Genomic DNA, 22,466 nt, shown 5'->3' with positions numbered 1-22,466 from the left:
TAATATTATTATTATAAAGGGAGGTTTTTACCGTTTAATGACCGGTTTGTCGATTTTAAAACTTTAGTCGCAGTTAAAACCAAATGTAAAATATTAAGACTTAAATTAAAGCGTAAAGTAAATAACGATAATGAAATTGCGAATAATAAAAGTGCGATAAAATAAACTTGCGATAATTAGAAGTGCAATTAAATATAAAATAAAGGAAATTAAATATGAAATAAAAGAATTATGCTTATTTAAACTTCCGTAATCATGATGTTTGACGTGTTGATTTTAGTTTTATGCTCATGGGTTAATTGTCCTTTGTCCTGGATTATTTAATATGTCCATACGGATTTGTCCATAATAGTCCATCAGTCATAAATATAAAGAGCGAAAGCCTTCGTCAAATTATCCCTATATCCGAAGTCAAATATTCCAACTAATTGGGGACTTAAACTGTAACAAGGTTTTAATACTTTGTTTAATAATTACACCAGGATATCGACTGCGTGTAATCCAAGGTTTAATACTTTGTTAACAATTACGCCAAGTGTACTTGTACATAATTTCACCCCTGTTTTAATAATTCCATAGACTATTAATCCATTCCCGTGTCCGGTTAAATGAACGATTATTCGTACATATAAATATCCCGCCCATCGTGTCCGATCGAGTGTATATGGTTATTTATAGGGACGTCCAATTGTAAATCTTTATATTAAAATTAAAAAACTATCATTTAGTTAAACAAATATAAAGCCCATTAATAGCCCATAGTCTAATTTCCACAAGTGTCGTTCTTTTGTCCAAACTCCAATTATGGTACAAAGCCCAATTACCCAATTTTAGATATTTTTAGCCCAACATCATGATTACTTCGGTTCAAATAAGCATAATAACAACTTAGTTACGAGACATTAATTTAAAAAGGGAGAACATAACTTACATTGATTATTTAACGCGTAGCGTTACACGGACAGAGTTCCGGCTTAAAAACCCGTAAATAACCGTTACATAACCCAAACTAACTAATATAAAACTACCCTATACTATATATATATATAATATATATTTATTTATTTATTATTTATTACATAGTATTATTATTATTTTTTTATATATTTAAACTCGACAGAATGCATGGCCTTTTATAGGCATTTCTGATTTTTGCAGCTCCGCGAGTCGCGGCATTTTAAGCCTTCAAACTCCGCGGGTTGTGGAGTTTGATTTTCCAGCTCACATCATTTTGGATCTTTGCTTGTCGACGTTATTAAATAATAATATAATATATATATATAATTTTTAAGAATTATTTATATATTATATTTTATTTATGTGCATAGTTGACTTGTAATTTTTGCTCCGTTGCGTCGCGCATTGAGAGTTGACTCATGTCCCAGTTCCGGATTTTAGAACGTTCTTGCGTACGATTTTATATCGTGTACTTTACGTTTTGTAACTTGTACTCTTGTCATTTTTAGACGTTTCTCATCAATAAATTGAACCTTTTGAATTGTATCTTGTACATTTGAGCTTTTTGGACGTTTGTGTCTTCAAATCTTCGTTTTCGCCTTTTTTCTTCGCACTTATTTATTTAAACAATTACAATGAAAATATAATACAATTACATATGAAAACCTATTATTTAGGAGGAATATTGCTATAAAATATATGTTCCTTTTTAGCCTTATCAATATTGAATCACAATATTGATACGTAAGCATTTATGTCTTATCTTTTATATATTAATAGTATATCCATGTCTAGTGCTCGAGTATATATGTTTATGCATGCTTGTATGCTTTAATTTTATCGTTAGATAGTTTATGATGAATCACGAATTTGATACATATATTATTGATAAAAGGTATATGATATGCATGTCATTGAAAAGCTGTCGAAAAATTAATAACTTTTCATTTAGAAATCGTATGTTTTCGATGAACGGATTAAAAGTTATGGTCAACTGAATTATAATTAACATTAATTGAAATTGCTTTTGAATCTGTAATTGATATTTAAACAACTTGTTTATAAGATTGATAAATTGGATTTTCAAATATTACTAATCGAGTAAATGAATTTCTATATAAGGCACGTCTCGTCTTGTTGAACAATTGTCAAAGTTGACTGTCTTATCATGTTTTAAAGCTTTATAAACACTATAATCTGATTTTTCAAGTATTGGAAAACTATATGAAAATCATGTTCGATTGCCATGATAATTCAAATATAATATAGCCCCTGAAATAAATAATATTTTGAGTTTGATAAATTATAAATTCGTTCAATTATCAAGACTTATACTATGTTAATAAACATGTATAGATTTAAAGATCATATTGGGTCAGGTTGACTTTTGAGATGACTTTTGTTAAACTTTTACATGTCGGTCTCGAGCATTAGGATTGTGATACACTATGACCCAACCTAGTTTATTAGACATGTATTGACCAACATATGTTCTCTAGGTTGAGATCTACGGTTAATCTTGAATTCCGAGTTACGGTCACTTTTTGATGAATGACCTTATGTGCTGCTAAGGTGAGTTTCATTTGCTCCCTTTTTAATTGCTTTTGCAATCTATATTTTTGGGCTGAGAATACATGCACTTTATTTTAAACGCAATGGATACAAGTACATACTAAATTCTACACCGAGTTTGAACCGAAAATCCCTTAGCTTTGGTAACTAGTAATTGTCGATTATAAGAACTGGTGGGAGCGAGTAGTTATATATGGATCCATAGGGCCTGACATCCCCGTCTGTTCCAGGTATAGAAACCCTAGCCTGAACTATAAAACAGACGCATGCTATTTGAGGTTAGTACACGTTGGATTGCGTGTATTGTACATGTTGGTTGCCTGTATGTTAAAACAAGGGTAATTATTATAACATTAAAGTTTAGTTACCAGGGTGCTCAATCTTGTAGAATATTTTGATAAACGTTTCTGGATGAAACAACTAAAATCTTGTGATCCACCTTTATATACAGATTATGCGTAAAATTAAAACTATGAACTCACCAACCTTTGTGTTGACACTTTTAAACATGTTTATTCTCAGGTTTCTAGAAGTCTTCCGCTATTTGCTTATACGTTATATAAACTATGTGCATGAAGTCATAGATGCTTTATTCAAGAAAACTTTGCATTCACAAAATCATCACCATGTATCTTATTTTGACTGCATTGTCAACGGATGTAGTATTGTAAACTATTATATACGGTGATTGTCTATACATAGAAATCATATTCATTTATGGTGTGCCTTTTCAAAAGAATGCAATGTTTACAAAACGTATCATATAGAGGTCAAAACCTCACTATGAAATCAATGAATGATGTATTTGTCCAAAGGGATTTGGAAGGATCGTCACAGTTGGTATCAGAGCTTGAGGTCTTAGGGAACCAGAATTTGCATTAGTGTGCTTAACTGGTAATTGTTCGGATGCATTAGTGAGTCTGGACTATGACCGTATTTGTTCTTACCAATTTTTTCTTATCATTTCTTGTCAGAAATTACATGCTTATCATTCCTAAGTCTAGACATGTCTTACTGCATTTACTGCATAGATAGTGTACCGACAAAATTCATATCTTAGCATATCTGTTACTGTAAACTTTTCCTGACATCTTCTAAAAATTTCTCCGTAATTTATGAAATTTTGGTATTATATATACATATGTAAATTATGTGTTGAAGAGTACCAATCTAAATTCTATAATCTATTTCATATCAAAAATCATCCCTCTAATTATACAAGATAGATCACGTATCAAGTTCAAATTCCTTAAACTCCGACCGCTATTCCGATATGGATATTCACCTGAACTCCGGAGACAGTGTAACCGGAATGGATCAACCAATTAGCCATCATCTATTCTGGTGGGTTCGTAGCCAACTTAGTCATTAGAGATAAGAAGAAGGTGATCCCTTCCATCCACCACATTGCCCTCTTAGCGAAGAACCTGAAGCACTTACCGGTGAACCTATCCGAAGCACCATTTTCTCTCTCATTTCCAGAGTATCTCGTCATGATTATATACTATCTCAGATTCTGGATCTTATTCATTCGCTCGTCCGAACCAACAATCATACCGGTGTAATAGAAGAAGTCAACGAGCTTCGTGCTTGGGTAGTGGCTTTGGAGAATGTGGTGCAAAGGTTACAAGCACCAGCAGCAGCACCGACAGCAACAGTACCACCATCAGCATCACCAACAGTACCATCACCACCACCAACAACAACATCCGCATCCCACAACTCAACATCACAATCTGTACCTCGAACATCAACGTCATACGCACCATATATACCAAGGAATACCAACAACAACAAACGATGAAGTATTGATTCATAACTTCATCGAAGAAATATTCTGCAGAGAATATGTAGTTTCTAAAAGTTTTAGAGATTATATATTCTAGTCCTAGTCGAAAACCAGATGAGATTAATATTATATTAACTCATTAAAATCATGATTACATCTAAAGAAAATATATATGTAGGTGTATTTTCATAAAGAATGTAATTAAGAAAACTCTTTTGTACAAACTGTTAATGGTGAGAATATTTTAACGGGTAGGTAATACCCGAGAGATATATAAATTTACTATTAATATGTTACATTCTTCAATTCTGATTCAACAAATCATCAACTATACTCACTACTTTCACAACAATATATATTCTTTTATAAAAATCAAAACAACCATCATCATCCAAATTTGATTACATATTTTGATTTTGACAAATCAAAATCCAAAGTCAAGATTTAACAAAAGACATCATTCTTAGATTCCTACATCTTTCGAAGCTATACTTTGACTTCAAAACTGTGCTAGAACATCACTTTTATTCATAAAACCCAGAAAAATATTTGTGTCATTCAAAATTCTAGAACATCATATGTATCTTGACAAATACAATCTTCATGCAAACCCTTCAAACTTTTAAAAACACCTCGGATTGATAACCGACGATTCGGTTATGCTAACTTTGAATGCTGATGAAGCAGCAAAAACTGTAAACGACTTTAACAACCAAAAGTTTGATGATAAAGAATAGTGTGTTGGCAAAGCTCAGAAAAAGGGAAGGTTTGGAACTGGAAAACGGATTGAGAAAACCATGAAGGAGGCTGTGGACAAATCACAAAGACTAAACCTGCCTTCAAAGAATCCATATGATTCAGTATCTGCTGAAGTCATTAATGAATACCTTGCTCCTGACTCTAAACCTTTACGGACAAATCTTCTTTATCATCTTTCGATATTAGAAATTCTAAGATATCATTGTATCTTTCATTATAAATATCCTCGATATTTCTGAAGATATTTTCATAACTATTTTTATCTAAAATCATTTATCTCTTCACGATATCAGGGTTACATCAGAAAGGAAACTGTTTTAGTTTCTAAAATCTGAAAAGTTTGAACTTAAATGTTATTGAAGCAGTGTTGGGAACTGAAGCATGAGTTAATATAATATAATAACACTTGATTAACGTGATTATGTTACAGTAATTCATGCTGAGTTTCTAAATGGAACGTGATGATTCACAGATCATAACATCATCATGTGTTATGTCATACGACTCTTGTATTCTATTTAATCTCTAAAATATCAAGAAAATATTTCTTGATGATTCGGTCTTTTCCAGGGTATTCTGGTAATTTAACAAATCAAGATCATGCCATTACCATTTTCTTCTTAGAACATTAACAATGTTCATTCCGAAATTCATATATGCGAATTCTGGACCATTACAAGCAATGCTTATTCACAAGAAGAAGAAACGAAGGGACAAAACTCCGAAATAGAAATTGGGGTATAAATCGCAGCAAATAAAAGAGAGCATTAACTGGGAATGACAATAATTATAGAAGACAGAAGCAGGAACTTTGAAATATAAGGGAAAATATAAAGCCCGATAACAACACATAAATTACAAACCGTGTATATCAATGTTTATCACAACATAAAGACACGGGAGAATTAAAAGCACTATAACCCCAAGGGCAAAGTAGAAGTAAGCAGATTCCTCTGGCGAAAGTTGGAAAAGGAGAATAATTGTTGCGATAGTAAGGATAAGGACAAGGATCAAAACTGGATTAAGCATTTTCACAATCTTTTGAATTTGGAAATTTAGTATAGGAATGGTAAAAGTAAGGAAACGAAGGGGGTGGATTTATAGTGAAATATTCGACAGAGTAATCAAAACAGATGATCGCATTTAAAGCGGATCCTAATTTCCTTGATTTCTGAAGAATCAAATCTTATTACTAAGACCTTCTACAAATCTCTTGAACTCTGGAAATCAACCTGTCTACGTCAAAAGATATGACGAAACTTTACCTACTCATTTCACTCCTTTGTGATAACTTCATTTATACTCTTCGCGTAACCAAATTGTTTTATCTATATTACTCGCTGATGATAAAACTTTAATTTTCAGCTCGCATGCATCATGAAATCGTATTTATTGTCAGCCATGACCATCTCAATAAAATTTCGGGATGAAATTTCTTTGACAGGTAGGTACTGTGACAATCCGGAAATTTCTGATCAAATTTAAACTTTATCTTTATATTATTCCTACACGATAAGCAAAGTTTGTTAAGTTGAATCTCAAGAAGTGTAAACTGTATTCATACATTCATTTAACCTTGACCAAACCCTGACGATTCACGAACCATTATAATTGGATTGGAAAATATACGTATATATATATATATATATATATATATATATATATATATATATATATTACAAAAATATAATATTAACTTAGTAAAAAAAAATGTCCTGATTTAAAATAATATATTTTGATAAACAACGAGTCACTAATTTATAGAAGCAAATGACCACAACGCTCAATTTTATAAGTTACATTTTTTATATGGTAATTTATTGATGAGTAAGTCAAATTATTAATAAGGGTACACGTCTCGTAACGTAAAAGGCTAGTTTTCTAAACGTACGAAAGTGTGTTCGAAAAACCGAAAGTGGTACACGAGTCGAGTATCAACGTACGAGTCAACGGACCTAAAATTACAAGTCAACTATGTACATGAATATAATATAATATATATATAATTAATATAAATTATATATATATTATATATATATAATAATATGTCGACAAACAAGAAAACAAAAAAATTGTGAGCTGGATTTTGGGGCCATGCGACCGCATGAGAAATAGGCATAAAACCCATGCGATCACATGGCAGTCAGAATTCAGAAACATTCTATAAATTGGCCAGTTTGCTCAACACACACACATATTAATATCTATATTACTCCGTATTATATTTTATATTTATTATTTAAATTTATTATTTATATTATTATTATTAAGATTAATATTATTATTAATCTTATAGTTAGGAGTATTATTATTAGTATTATTATACATAAAATACTACGACGAGGTCATAAGCGAATTATTTTCAAACAAGCCTTCCGAGCGGGATAGAGCTAGGGAAACTAAGGGTTATAACTATGGATGTTATGGGTAATGTTCGTGAGTATTGTTCGCAAGTCAAACTAGTATTTATCATCTCCGTTGCTTCTACGTACTTTTCTACAATATTGAATCACAATATTGATACGTAAGTATTTGTATCTTATCTTTTATATATTAATAGTATATCCATGTCTAGTGCTCGAGTATATATGTTTATGCATGCTTGTATGCTTTAATTTTGTCATTAGATAGTTTATGATGAATCACGAATTTGATACATATATTATTGATAAAAGGTATATGATATGCATGTCATTGAAAAGCTGTCGAAAAATTAATAACTTTTCATTTAGAAATCGTATGTTTTCGATGAATGGATTAAAAGTTATGGTCAACTGAATTATAATTAACATTAATTGAAATTGCTTTTGAATCTGTAATTGATATTTAAACAACTTGTTTATAAGATTGATAAATTGGATTTTCAAATATTACTAATCGAGTAAATAAATTTCTATATAAGGCACGTCTCGTCTTGTTGAACAATTGTCAAAGTTGACTGTCTTAACATGTTTTAAAGCTTTATAAACACTATAATCTGATTTTTCAAGTATTGGAAAACTATATGAAAATCATATTCGATTGCCATGATAATTCAAATATAATATAGCCCCTGAAATAAATAATATTTTGAGTTTGATAAACTATAAATTCGTTCAATTATCAAGACTTATACTATGTTAATAAACATGTATAGATTTAAAGATCATATTGGGTCAGGTTGACTTTTGAGATGACTTTTGTTAAACTTCTGCATGTCGGTCTCGAGCATTAGGATTGTGATACGCTATGACCCAACCTAGTTTATTAGATATGTATTAACCAACATATGTTCTCTAGGTTGAGATCTACGGTTAATCTTGCATTTCGAGTTACGGTCACTTTTTGATGAATGACCTTATGTACTGCTAAGGTGAGTTTCACTTGCTCCCTTTTTAATTGCTTTTGCAATCTATATTTTTGGGCTGAGAATACATGCACTTTATTTTAAACGCAATGGATACAAGTACATACTAAATTCTACACCGAGTTTGAACCGAAAATCCCTTAGCTTTGGTAACTAGTAACCACCGGTTATAAGAACTGGTGGGCGCGAGTAGTTATATATGGATCCATAGGGCTTGACATCCCCGTCTGTTCCAGGTATAGAAACCCTAGCCTGAACTATAAAACAGACGCATGCTATTTGAGGTTAGTACACGTTGGATTGCGTGTATTGTACATGTTGGTTGCATGTATGTTAAAACAGGGGTAATTATTATAACGTTAAAGCTTAGTTACCAGGGTGCTCAATCTTGTAGAATATTTTGATAAACGTTTCTGGATGAAACAACTAAAATCTTGTAATCCACCTTTATATACAGATTATGCGCAACATTAAAACTATGAACTCACCAATCTTTGTGTTGACACTTCTAAACATGTTTATTCTCAGGTTTCTAGAAGTCTTCCGCTGTTTGCTTATACGTTATACAAACTATGTGCATGGAGTCATAGATGCTTTATTCAAGAAAACTTTGCATTCACAAAATCATCACCATGTATCTTATTTTAACTGCATTGTCAACGGATGTAGTATTGTAAACTATTATATACGGTGATTGTCTATACGTAGAAATCATCAGACATTGAAAACCTTGGATTTATATATTCATTTATGGTGTGCCTTTTCAAAAGAATGCAATGTTTACAAAACGTATCATATAGAGGTCAAAACCTCACTATGAAATCAATGAATGATGTATTCGTCCAAAGGGATTTGGAAGGATCGTCACAGAAAAGGTTGGGAATTCGGGGGTATGTTGCTCATTTGGGACTCTAAAGCTTTTATAGCTGAGCAATGTGTATTAAATGATTTCTATATAGTGGTCATGGGAAAATGGAAAGGGCGGGATGTTGATTCATTTATAGTTAATGTGTACGGCCCTCATGATGATGCTAATAAATTAACAGTGTGGGCGAGTCTCGAAAATTTTGTAGGTGAACATGATGTGGCATGGATTCTCGGTGGAGATTTCAATGAAGTTCGTGACCCTTTGGAAAGGAAAAACTGTATCTTCAAAGAAAGAAGGGCAAGTTGGTTTAATGATTTCATCAACAACTCGCGGTTATTAGATGTTCCTTTGATGGAAAGTGGTTTACAAGGATATGTGACAACGGGATCAAATTCAGCAAACTAGATCGTTTCTTAATCTCCGAGAAATTCAATCAATTATGGGGGTGTCTCTCGGCATTGGCATTAGAGAGGAAACCTTTGGATCACTGTCCGATAATTCTAAGAGATAAAGAAATTGACTTTGGTCCCAAACCGATAAAGATCTTTGATGAATGGCTTGATGAGGCGGGTGCGGAAGATGTTATTAAAAAAGCTTGGAATCTCAATGTAAAAGGTGGAAGACAAGATTGTGTCTTCCGAAATAAGTAAAAAAATGTTAAAATTGCACTCAAAGATTGGGGTCAAAAGATTTTTGGAAAAATCGAAGAAGAAATCAGTGACCTTAAGTGTCAAGCAACAAACTGGGAACTACTAGCAGAAAATAGAGATTTGAGTGAAAGAAAACGTGAATCTTGGTTAGACTCTAGCAAGAAGTGGATCGAAAAGGAAAAAATCAAATCTAATATGGCTAAGCAAAAATCTCGAGTGAAATGGTCCTTAGAAGGTGACGAAAACACGAAATATTTTCATGCCATAATTAAAAGAAGGTTCGCGAAAAGTAATATTCGTGGATTGAATATCAATGGTGTTTGGTGCGAGGACCCGATAGTTATTAAGGAAGAGGCACACTCTCACTTTAAAAAACAATATCAGAAGCTGAATTTATAGTCTATGAGGTTACGGGCTGATCTGGCAGAAAATGGGAAGCCCTCACAAGTGGCTGAGCGAATCAATCAACGACAGGCCGATGATCTTGAACGAAGGTTTTCTGAATTGGAGGTGTTAGACACGATAAAAGAGTGCAGCAATTCGAAGGCACCGGGTCTGGATGGGTTCAAATTTAAATTCTTCAAACTTTATTAGGGGTTAATCAAAGACGATCTTCTTAATGCTCTTAATTGGTTTTGGGATAAATGCGAAATCTCGAATGGTTGTAATGCTTCGTTTATCACTCTAGTCCCCAAGAATTCGGATCCCTTGAGTCTAAACGAATTCAGGCCGATTAGTTTGATTGGATGCTACTATAAAATACTCGCAAAATTCTTATCCATCCAGATTATAAGAGTTATCCCAAACCTTATCGGTGTCGAGCAAAATGCTTTCATTAAAGGAAGATATATTCTGGATGGTGCACTTATTGCTAATGAGGTTATTGATTATCTAATCCAAAAGAAAAGCAAAAGCCTTATTTTCAAAGTAGATTTTGAGAAGGCCTTTGATAGCCTTAACTGGAATTTTCTATTAGAGATGATGAGTAGAATGGGTTTCGGTGAGAGATGGAGACGGTTGATACATGCCTGTATCAAATCAAGCTCAATTTCCATGCTCGTGAATGGCTCGCCAACGAATGAATTTCATATTGAAAGAGGCGTGAGGCAAGGTGACCCCTTATCGCCTTTCCTTTTCATCATAGCAGCGGAAGGGTGGAACATCTTAACCAAAAATGCTACTAGATGTTCTTTGCTCAAAGGGGTTGAAATTGGATCCGATAAGGTGCCGGTGTCCCATCTCCAATACGCGAATGATACAATTTTTCTTGGAGAATGGAATCGGCATAATATTAATAACCTCATCAAGCTCCTAAGTTGTTTCGAGAAGGCATCGGGTTTGAGAATAAATTTCCATAAAAGTGTTATATACGGGTTAGGAGTGTCTCCGAATGAAATTGAATATATGGCTAGTCATGTTGGTTGCAAGGTTGGTGAATTTCCATTTACTTACCTTGGAATTCCTATCGGGAGAAACATGAACCGTGTTGAAAATTGGTCCTCTGTGGTTGAAACATTTAACTCGAAGCTTGGAACAAGGAAATCGAAAACGGTGTCATTTGGTGGAAGGTTAACGCTAGTGAAATCGGTTCTTAGTAGTTTACTAATGAAACGACCCGTCCATATTACTATAAACGCAGTACGTTAGTCATTGGTCTCATAGCGAGGTATTTGACCTCTATATGATACGTTTTAGAAAATATTGCATTCGTTTCATAAAAAGCACACCATTATTATACATAATGCATGTTTTAAACAAGTGGGCGATTATTTAAGAAATAATCCCCAAAATACATCGGTTTCCAAATACTACACACCAGTCGAATATAATACATGACAAAGTTTTTATTGAATGAAACACTTCATTTAAACAAAAACATGAGACTCCATGCATAGCTTGCTCAGATAATGCAACAACGGAAGACTTTCTTAAGGACCTGAGAATAAACATGCTTAAACAGTCAACACAAAGGTTGGTGAGATATATAGGTTTAAAGTTAGCATCGATATAAATACAGACCACAAGATTTCATAGTTACAAATATTTCAATAAAGATATTCTATAAGTTATTGAGCGCTTCTTTAACCATACTTAACCATTAATGTGGCATATTCCCTTTATTATGAAATCTCCCTACACTGTACCAAGTGTAGTAAAAACGAAGTACTATGCAACCGTTTACGATACTATAGCGACTAGCCCGGTTGGGGTTGTCAAACCCGATAGATCTATCAATAGGATTCGCGCTTACATGTTCTTACAACATGTAAATATTAGTTACCAAGCTATTAGGGAAGATATGCAAAGTGGTACAACTCAACATAGAATATATTTGAAGTACTTGTGTCTATGGCGTAAAATATAAAATGCATGTATTCTCATCCCAATATATTTGTAGAGTTTAAAAATGGGACTATATACTCACGGTAGTAAAAGTATATTAATAATAAGTTTTCAACTTATTAAAAATATGGCCGTCGACCTTGGATTCACGAACCTGTAACAAATATATATGTATATCAAAATGTAATACAACTATTATTCATATCATATCTTCAATCACATGTGATTGTTTAAGTTCATATTTTCAATCACGTGTGATTGTTTAAGTTTATATTTTCAATCACATGTGATTGTTTAAGTTGTCAAGTTAGCAGTCCAACATTAGTAGTCCACAATTAGTAGTCCATAGTTAGTAGTCCATAGTTAGTAGTCCACAATTAGTAGTACATAGTATACACGTGTTGTATAAGACTCAATCATGACCCACAATACCCCTATTGTAGTTACACGTATTGTGTATGTGGTGTCTTTTGATTTATTCGACGTATTGTGTAACCATGACATGTTAGAATACATGTATAATACAAGAAAATTTAGCTAGGATATGGTTTGTATAGATTTTAATGAATTAATCCCGTAATCAAATTATCCATTTCTAACCAATATTGTTTTGCACATAATTTCTTCGTTATAAATCCGTTTTGAGTGAATCAAATTGCTAAGGTTTCATAACGAACTGTAATTTGTGAAACTAAACTGAAAAAGTGGTGGTTTATAGTCAGAGTTACAAGTTATAATCCATATTTGAAAGAGGTAGTCATTTTCATTGAAAGAACGACATCTTGATAACCATTTTGAAAAACATACTTCAAATTTGAGTTTAACCATGATTTTTGGATATAGTATCATGTTCATATGAAATATCATTTTCTCAGAAGAGCAACTTTTAAATCAAAGATTATGATAGTTTTTAATTATCCAACCCAAAACAGCCCCCGGTTTTACTACGACGGCGTATGTCCGGTTTTACGGTGTTCTTCGTGTTTCCAAGTTTTAACTCATTAAGTTAGTATATCATATAGATATAAAACATGTGTTAAGTTATTTTTAAAAGTCAAGTTAGAAGGATTAACTTTGTTTGCGAACACGTTTAGAATTAACTAAACTATGTTCTAGTTTATAAACTCTTATATAGATAGCTATAGACATATGAATTGAACAAGAGTTGAAGTAGAGTTTTTATCTCAAGTTTAGAATGTAAAGTTGCTGGAAAGAAGTAGTAGAACAAAACTTGAGAGAGTTCTTGCAAGTGTGTGTGAAAATTGGAAGTAAAATTTGGAAAATGAATGTGTAAAAATGAGTTAGAAATGGTGCTTATTTATAGGCTTGAAAAGTTAGTTTTTAGTGAAAATATCTAGTATAAGTTAAAATGTATTAAGTCATGGATGACATATTAAATTGATTAGATCATGAATAACATATTACACAAATAATTGCAGATTTCTATTGGTATATACCAATAGTAAATAATTCTAGAAGCTGTGTATTATACGGGTAAAAATACCGTATGAATGCGAGTAGAATTCTTGAGGAAATTGAACGGAAATACGAGTATAGCTATCCTTTATATGTATTGGTATTTTATAAAGTGTATTTAATACTTGTAAGGATGTATTTACACTCGTAATACATTATATGTAAATACATTTTAACATAAGTTAGTTACGTCGTTTAAATAGTAACATATATATTGTTCAAAAACTCTTTAAATTAGTGGTATGAAAATATATATATAATAATTTGTTAATATAATTAATGAGATATCTAATTATCATATTTTCAAATTAAATATATATAAATCCATATATATACACAATAATTAAACAATTAAATCAAGTTATGACGTTCGTGAATCGTCGGAATAAAAGGGTGACAAAAAGCTTGTGTAAAACTCTTTCCGGAGGTTCAAGATATATTAAAATTTATTTCTTATCAAGTTGGAATTATTAAATCATGTAACTAGTATAATCAAGTAGTCAGAAAAATCCGGGTTGTTACAACCGCTATACTATTTCTCCCTCTTTCGAGCTCCTTTGAGTGTGATTAACCATCTTGAGTGTATTCGTCGAAATTATTTTTTGGGGCGGGTCGGGTGAGGGCAATAAATAAATTTGGATCAAATAGATGGACTCTCTTTTACCGTATGGTGAGGGAGGTCTAAACATTAGATCCCTTCGGGAAAAAAATCTTGCTCTTCTCGGGAAGTGGTTTTAGCGTGTCAAAACGAAACCTAAGTCACTTTGGGTGAAAGTTCTAAAAAGCATACATGGTGATTTTGGGTTGCTCCCTCCCTCGGGTCTTAATTGGCAATGGGGGAAGAGTGGCGTTTGGACTAACATTCTTCGTGCATGTTATGACATCGAGAAACTTGGTGTCAATTTTAGCAGATCTTTCTTTAAATCAATCGGTAATGGCTTGGAAACTTCCTTCTGGTGCGACCCTTGGCTTGGTGATAAACCGTTACAGGAGGCTTTCAACTGGCTGTTCAGGCTTGACAACAACCAGGAAGCTACGGTCAACAACAAAATCAAGTGGGAAGCTAGTACCTGGTCCGCAAGCTGGGATTGGAGCAGAGATATTAATGGGAGAAATAGCGGTGAACTTCAAGACCTTTGCAACTTACTGAATTCGTTTGTGAAACAGGATACTCGGATCGACACATGGAATCAGAATCTTGCAAGTAACGAGATTTTTACTACAAAGAAGCTTACGCGAATTATCGATGATATTTATCTCCAAGATGGTAGAAATCGGGTTGAAACATGGAGAAACAATCTAGTACCTCTAAAAGTTGAAATCTTCATATGGAGGGTTTTAAATCGAAGGATCTCGGTCCGTACCGAACTCGATAAAAGAGGTATACACCTTGATTCCGTTAGGTGCCCTTTGTGTGATGATGATATAGAATCGATTGACCACTCAATGTTCTTTTGTCGATCGTCATGGGATGTTTGGGAAAGGGTGTACAAATGGTGGAATATAGGGGCGGTTGCCAATCTTGGCATCAATGATACATTTCGGGGTAAATGCAACCGCCCTCTTTCTCCTCTAGGATCGTGTATTTGGCAAGCGGTTGAGTGGACGTGTGCATACCTTATTTGGAGTAACCGTAACAAAAAAGTCTTCTCAAATAAAAGTTGGATTGGTGCAATGGCGCTCATGGAGATTCAATTAAAAACGATCGAATGGATTGCTCCTCGTTTCAAAAAAGAGAATATACAATGGTTAGATTGGTTATCTAATCCACTCAAGTAACGTGTGTCGTGTTTTATTGTTGCTCCCTTAGCAACGTGTTTCGTGTTTTTCTATATATAGCTCCTGTTTCAAGTATGTAATGGAGCTATGCCTCGTGTTGTATGGTTTTAAAATATTAATCTAGTTGCTTTTCGAAAAAAATGAAATACAAAAGACATAAGAAATACATCTATTTTTACTCCCATTTATTTATTATGTTTTTAATTAAATCATAATTTTATATATATATATATATATATATATATATATATATATATATATATATATATATATATATATATATATATATATATATATATATAAACTATAATAGTGGTCAATTATGTGATACGAATGTTTTTTAGTTCGTATTTGCATCTACATTTTTAATATACAAATATACAAATATTCACATTCTTTTAAATATAAGTAATTAAAATTTGATTTTTCTAATAAATTGGCATGTCAATCAATTTTAAAATAAAGGCTAAATAAGGTTGCCACATAAAAAACCCTATTTTATATAATGTGTGTGTGTGTATATATATATATGGGCAGGATCAATGGGGAAGTAATCAAACGGGGGGAAGTGGGGGAAGCAAAATTTTTCTTTTTTTTCGTTTTTTTAGAATTTTTTTTTTCAGGCATCAAGATAACACAAAAATATGAACATTTAAAAAAGTCACTTCGTGATGAATGTTATTATTTAAGCGGAAAAACGATCGACACAAATAACATTCAAGATAATATTGATCGTGAAGAATGTTAACGTTTTTTTCAAGTTTTGTGAAGTAAAACTTAGCCAGATTTAGAGTTTAGGGTTTAGGGTTTAGGGTTAAGGGTTTAGGGTTTTGAGTTTAGGTACTAAACCCAAAACCCCAAAGCCTAAACCCTAAACTCTAAACCATTCGTGTTAAAAAGTCAATCTAAATCCTATGTCATACCTCCAAATAGGGCCGGGGAAATATGACTTCACAATATCACAACACAAGTATGTATAAACGAGAACGACTCTATATGAAACGTTTTAATTAAAAACCAATGTATTATAAGCAGCTGAAAGTATTAAGTCATTACAAATGACTCCTTAAAATTTAAATGTAATCTAAAATGTTCTAATGCAATAATATGAATGATGATATGCGGACTCCAAAAGCAGCAAAGTCCAAATAGAAAATAATCTTTAGCAATCTTCACCTGAGACAAAACATGCTTAAAGTGTCAACCAAAAATGGTTGAGTGAACAACATAGGTTTATCAATAATAACCAAGTTTTTAGACCACAAGATTTAATTATAAAGTTTAATCAGTTCAGTAGTAGTGCTGGTGTATATGATATCGAAACTAACCATAAGTTACCCTAAACACATCACGTTCGTGTCGTTGAATCATTATTATGTATCCATTGACCAACGGTCATCCGGATAGAGACATCACTCTCAATAGCACTATTCACAATAACTAAGCTTGCCTTTATACGTAGCAATTAACGATATCATGGCAGGGATTTAGCATGAATCAAAGCATGTTAGCACAGTTTGAACTAATCAAAATAAAGTTTTTGAGTACTTGTGTCTAGGCTTAAAACAGTTTAAAAGCAAGCATGTGTCTCACCCCAAAAGTTCAAAATAAGTAATAGAAACAGTTAAAAAGCGGGGCTATGAAGTTCACCTTAGTAGCAAGTAGATATTCCACGCAAGTAGTAAGAACGGAGTATGTAATCGGAGATCTCAACCTAGAGATGTAATGTTTAATTAGTTAATGTCTATTAGAAATAAGTTTGTTTATTAATATAGTAAACTATATTAACAGTGACCATTTTTCGAGAAAAGTTATATTTATATAAGTGATAATATACTTAGTGTACTTAACTGTTACTATATAGATAAGTGTATAGGTTATACTAATAATAGTATCATTAGTCTTTAATTATTCAACTATTATGTAAACTTATCATTATGTTACATGAATAAATATACCTATGTGATACATACATATATATTCTTTATTATTATTATACATGTATGTTTTCATAACTATATGATATATATATATATATATATATATATATATATGTATATATATATGTATATATATATATATGTATATATATATATATATATATATGTATATATATATATATGTGTATATATATATATATATTAGGTATATGTGTTACATATATATAAGTGTAAGATGATACATATATATATATATATATATATATATATATATATATATATATATATATATATATATATGTTAGGTATTTGTGTTACATATATATAAGTGTAAGATGATACATATATATATATACACTTATTACTTTTATTATTATATTACTAACCTATTATAATACATACATAATACACATTCATACATACATACACACGTACATATACATACATATGTACACATACATATATACGTATGTATATATATACATATATACATAAGCATATACTTACAATATACACATGTACAGACGTACGTATGCATGCATGCATGCATGTATATCTTTATCATTACCTCTTATTAATCAAACTCATGTACATAAAATCATAGCTTTTATTCACTAAATATTTTCTAATTTATCTCATAATATAAATCACAATCATAAATAATAATTATCCATATTCATGCTCTTTAACCATAACTTTTATCATCACCTTTTTAACTTATTAACATAACTCATAATTCCTAATCCTTTTAACCATAATACTTTCGGTTTGGCAATCTTAATCTTGTTACTAATACTCCTAATCTTTCTTTATGCCTTTTAACTTTATCAAATCATTATCATACTTTTAATCTTATTCATAATCATTCTTTTAACTTAATCTTATTAGTCACATTCAAAAACTAGTTCATTATTTTATTTATGATCATCATCATAGTTCAACATCCATAGACATATTAATCATATTCATTATCATCTTTAAGTTCATATATACAGGATAAATTTAAATACACAATCCTTATAATTAACTTCAAGAACAAGACCAATATTAATCATCATATTATATTAAAAGTAATAGATTAATAGTAGGATTATCACTAGGGTTTGAGGACTACCTTATAGGAGATTAAGATCAAGAACAAGAGGATGAATATGAACCGAAACAGAGGCAGGATTGTAGCAGCAAACCACGACCCAACATAAGGTTTCTTGGACTGATTTGGACACGCAAACAATTAGGTAAGCAGGCAGAAAAACACAGCAACAATGGGACCAATTTGGGTTTGTTTGATCACGCAGAAAACAGAAAAAAAACACACAGCAATTTCAGCAACAACAACACGATCAAACAAAGCTTTTTCTTGGGCTGTTATGGTTCGCAAAAATCGCAAGTAACTCAGCAGCAACAGACGCAGTTAAACAGAATCAAAAGGTGATGATTTGAGGTCTCCTGGTCACGACTGAAACAGCAACAATTACAGCAACGATTGATCAATTATTGGGTCTGTTTGGGTGTCGAAACAATGCTGAAACAATAACAGAAAAGTGACGAATGATGGCCTGTTTTTAGTCGACAAGAAGAGGGAAAAGTGGTTGCAGGTGTCGACTAGAATAAGAGGGAAAAAGCTGAAGATGGCTGTCGAATGAGCAGGCTGTTTTGGGGTTAATCTAGTCGACTAAAAAAAAAGGAAGGCTGCAGGAGAATCAGTTGACTAATGCAAATAATGTGTGGGATTTTTGTGATGTAATTTAGGGAATATTATGAGGCTATTTATAATTGTGTTTGAGTTTCCTTATCACACTAGGTTTACTTGAAGTCCAAGGTTTGATCAAGATTAGGATTTAGAATTAGAGTAGGATTAATCTTCTTTAATGATCAAGTTTATATTTTTTTTTTTATATTCGGCAGTTTTTATTTTATTTATTTATGTATTTTTTTATTATTATTTTATCATTATTAATATTAGGGTTACATTTTATTTAATTATTAGTCCCTAACTTTTATAAATTCTTAATTTGGTTCTAATTAGTTTTTAAATTTTATAATTGTCACCATTTAATATTATTACATAAAGTTTATATTATTAATTTAGTATTAAGGTTAGGGTTTAATTTTTAATGTTAAATGGTATTAGGGTTTAGCATTTAATGCATAGGGTTAGGTTTAGGGTTTTAAACGATATTAGGGTTTTAGTATCTATTACTTTATTTATTATATCCGGATAACAACCCTAATTATAATATACAAATAAACAATGAACTCTAGAGCATTTCTGTCAATTCATGAAGGAAAAATGAGGGTTGTTATAGTATCTCCCCGTTAATGAAAACTTCGTCCCGAAGTTTTAGGTAGACTTCTCGGATGCATTTGCGGTAGTGAAGAGATGTGGATATTTTCATCTCATTTGGTCTTCACGTTCCCAGGTATACTGTGAGGACCCGTCCTAATCCTCCTGGACGAAGTCATCAACATTTGGTCCCATTGCGAGGCGTTGACTTAAATATGCCATGAACGACTCCAAGTAATATCTCTAAAATGAGCAAATGCACAGCGGAAGATTTCTTTCGTACCTGAGAATAAACATGCTTTAAAGTGTCAACCAAAAGGTTGGTGAGTTCATAGGTTTATCATAACAATCATTTCAATATCTTAATAGACCACAAGATTTCATATACACAAACGTTTTAAAAAAAAATATTCTAAGTGGTTGAGCACTTGGTAACCATACTTAACATTTAATCAACGTCGCATATTCCCTTTATTATGAAATCTCACTACACTGTACAAAGAGTAGTTACTGAAATGAAGTACTGTGCAACCGTTGAATACTGGTCGTCCAGTCCGGTTGGGGTTGTCAGACCCGATAGATCTATCAACAGGATTCGCGTTTACAATACCACATGTAAATAGTAGTTACCAAGCTATTAGGAAAGATATGCAGGGTGGTATAACTCAACGTAGAATATATTTTAAGTACTTGTGTCTATCTCGTAAACATTTATAAAAGCAACGCATGTATTCTCAGCCCAAAAATATATATTGCAAAAACAATTAAAAAGGGAGCAAATGAAAATCACCATAATGTATTTCGTAGTAAAAATACATATAACATCATTGAACAAATGTAAGGTTGGCCTCGGATTCACGAACCTATATCATTCGTATATATATATTAAAATATATACTCGTAATCGAACAATTTCCTATCTTATAACTTTATATATTATATATTTAGTTTGTATATATATTTGAAAATGATTATTATTTATATAGTTATATTAATATGTCTATAAAAAAAATACCTAATTTGTTGTATATAAGTTTTTATATAATTATTGTTAATATGTTTTATATATAGTTATATGGCTTATTAATATAATTGTAGTATATGTAATAAGTATGTTTTATATACAAAATATTCATTTGTTTAAAAATGATGGTTTTGATATTAATGATTTACTAAGAATAATAATAATACTAATAATAATTTTATTAAAAATGATAATTTTAATAATAATAATGATATTGTTAATAATGATACTTTTATCTAATTATAAGATTAGTAATACTGATAGTTACAAAAATGATATTAATATTAATATTAATTATAATCATATTAATAATAATAATACTAAAATGACAAAATTTATAATAATCTTACTTATAAAAATATTAATGTTTCTCATACTTATAAATATAATTATAATATTTGTAATAATAATAATTGTAATACTAATAATAATAATAATAATAATAATAATAATAATAATAATAATAATAATAATAATAATAATAATAATAATAATAATAATAATAATAATAATAATAATAACAATAACAATAATAATAATAATAACAATAATAATCCAAATTAAAGAAAATAAAAAAAACTACCTCAAATAAGATTTCCTAAAAACAATGCCCCGAGCCAAGCTCGAACCCGCGACCTCTCGAAACCCGGCAACACCTTAAACCATTCCACCATTCATATTTTTCGGTTATAATTCGCAACCTATTTATTTACCTATTATCTATTTCGCCCCAATTTAATCATGGCCCAACAATAATTAACCATAATCATTCTCGGCCCAAGAGGATTTCTAATCCTCGGCCCAATTTGGAAATGAAGCAAGCAGCCCATCAACGAGGAAAAAAAAAATAATTTGCTGTAGCCTGGAATTGAACTCACAACCAACTGTAACCAAATTGACACCCTGAACCATTTAACCATTGTCACTTTCTTGAATTAACTAGCAACTTAAATTTATTTATCCTTATAAAACTTATTGTATTTTTCATAAACAAAACCCATTTAATTCACATCTTTTATCTTCATCATCCTTTATATTTTTTTTTCGTGTTTTAATTCAAAACAGAAATGAGACTTAAACACAGCAAGAGTTTTCGAACAACAACAGATGAATGGACGGTTTGCCTTATTTGTTTTACTCGATCAAAAACAACAAAACAAAAAAAAAATATAGCAGCAGCAACTGTAACTACCCGGAAAATTTCGACTAATTTTAAACCAAACTCTCGATACGATTTCATAGTCTTGGCACGATAAGAGAAATCTGTTAGGATGAGTCTCAAAAATTTTGAACAGTTTACATGAATTCATTTGACATCCGACTGTTTCCAACAATTCGCGAACAACTATTTGTAAATAGCTACATATATATTTAAAAATATCGAAATAATAATTGGAAGTATAATTTGAAATAATAAATGTTGTTGTTATTGAAATTAATTATGATATTATGATAATTATTATTTAAAACATAACTATATATATAAATAATGTATAGAGAATATATATGTTGTGATTTCGAATCTATTTAGTAAACGACAGTAACACTCAATCGCCATTCGATGGATATTAAACAAATAAAATGCGGGCTTGTGAGTATGTTAAAATATATATATATATATATATATATATATATATATATATATATATATATATATATATATATATATATATATA

General features: G+C 31.2%; 1 protein-coding gene across 1 annotated transcript; it reads left to right on the top strand.

Moving 5' to 3' along the window:
• Positions 1–9,387: 9,387 nt before the first annotated feature.
• Positions 9,388–15,539, top strand: LOC139900949 (uncharacterized). The gene is made up of 6 exons (XM_071883694.1): positions 9,388–9,652; positions 9,760–9,899; positions 9,981–10,176; positions 10,369–10,451; positions 10,536–11,509; positions 14,546–15,539. Exons 1-6 carry the CDS (start codon positions 9,388–9,390, stop codon positions 15,537–15,539), a joined length of 2,652 nt encoding a protein of 883 aa, XP_071739795.1.
• The last annotated feature ends 6,927 nt before the right edge of the window (positions 15,540–22,466 follow it).

Source organism: Rutidosis leptorrhynchoides, chromosome 3, assembly GCF_046630445.1.
Source record: "Rutidosis leptorrhynchoides isolate AG116_Rl617_1_P2 chromosome 3, CSIRO_AGI_Rlap_v1, whole genome shotgun sequence".
Taxonomy (NCBI): Eukaryota; Viridiplantae; Streptophyta; class Magnoliopsida; order Asterales; family Asteraceae; genus Rutidosis; species Rutidosis leptorrhynchoides.
The sequence above is the reverse complement of the archived record's forward strand: the minus strand, read 5'-3'. Positions and strand labels throughout refer to the sequence as shown.

Bases quoted from the DNA above. Each gene is read 5' to 3' on its own strand.
- LOC139900949 (XM_071883694.1), top strand. From the start codon at position 9,388: ATGGGAAAATGGAAAGGGCGGGATGTTGATTCATTTATAGTTAATGTG. The intron at 10,177-10,368 runs GTGACGAAAACA...CTGATCTGGCAG, and splicing joins AGTGAAATGGTCCTTAGAAG to AAAATGGGAAGCCCTCACAA. The intron at 11,510-14,545 runs GTTAACGCTAGT...AGTTCTAAAAAG, and splicing joins ACGGTGTCATTTGGTGGAAG to CATACATGGTGATTTTGGGT.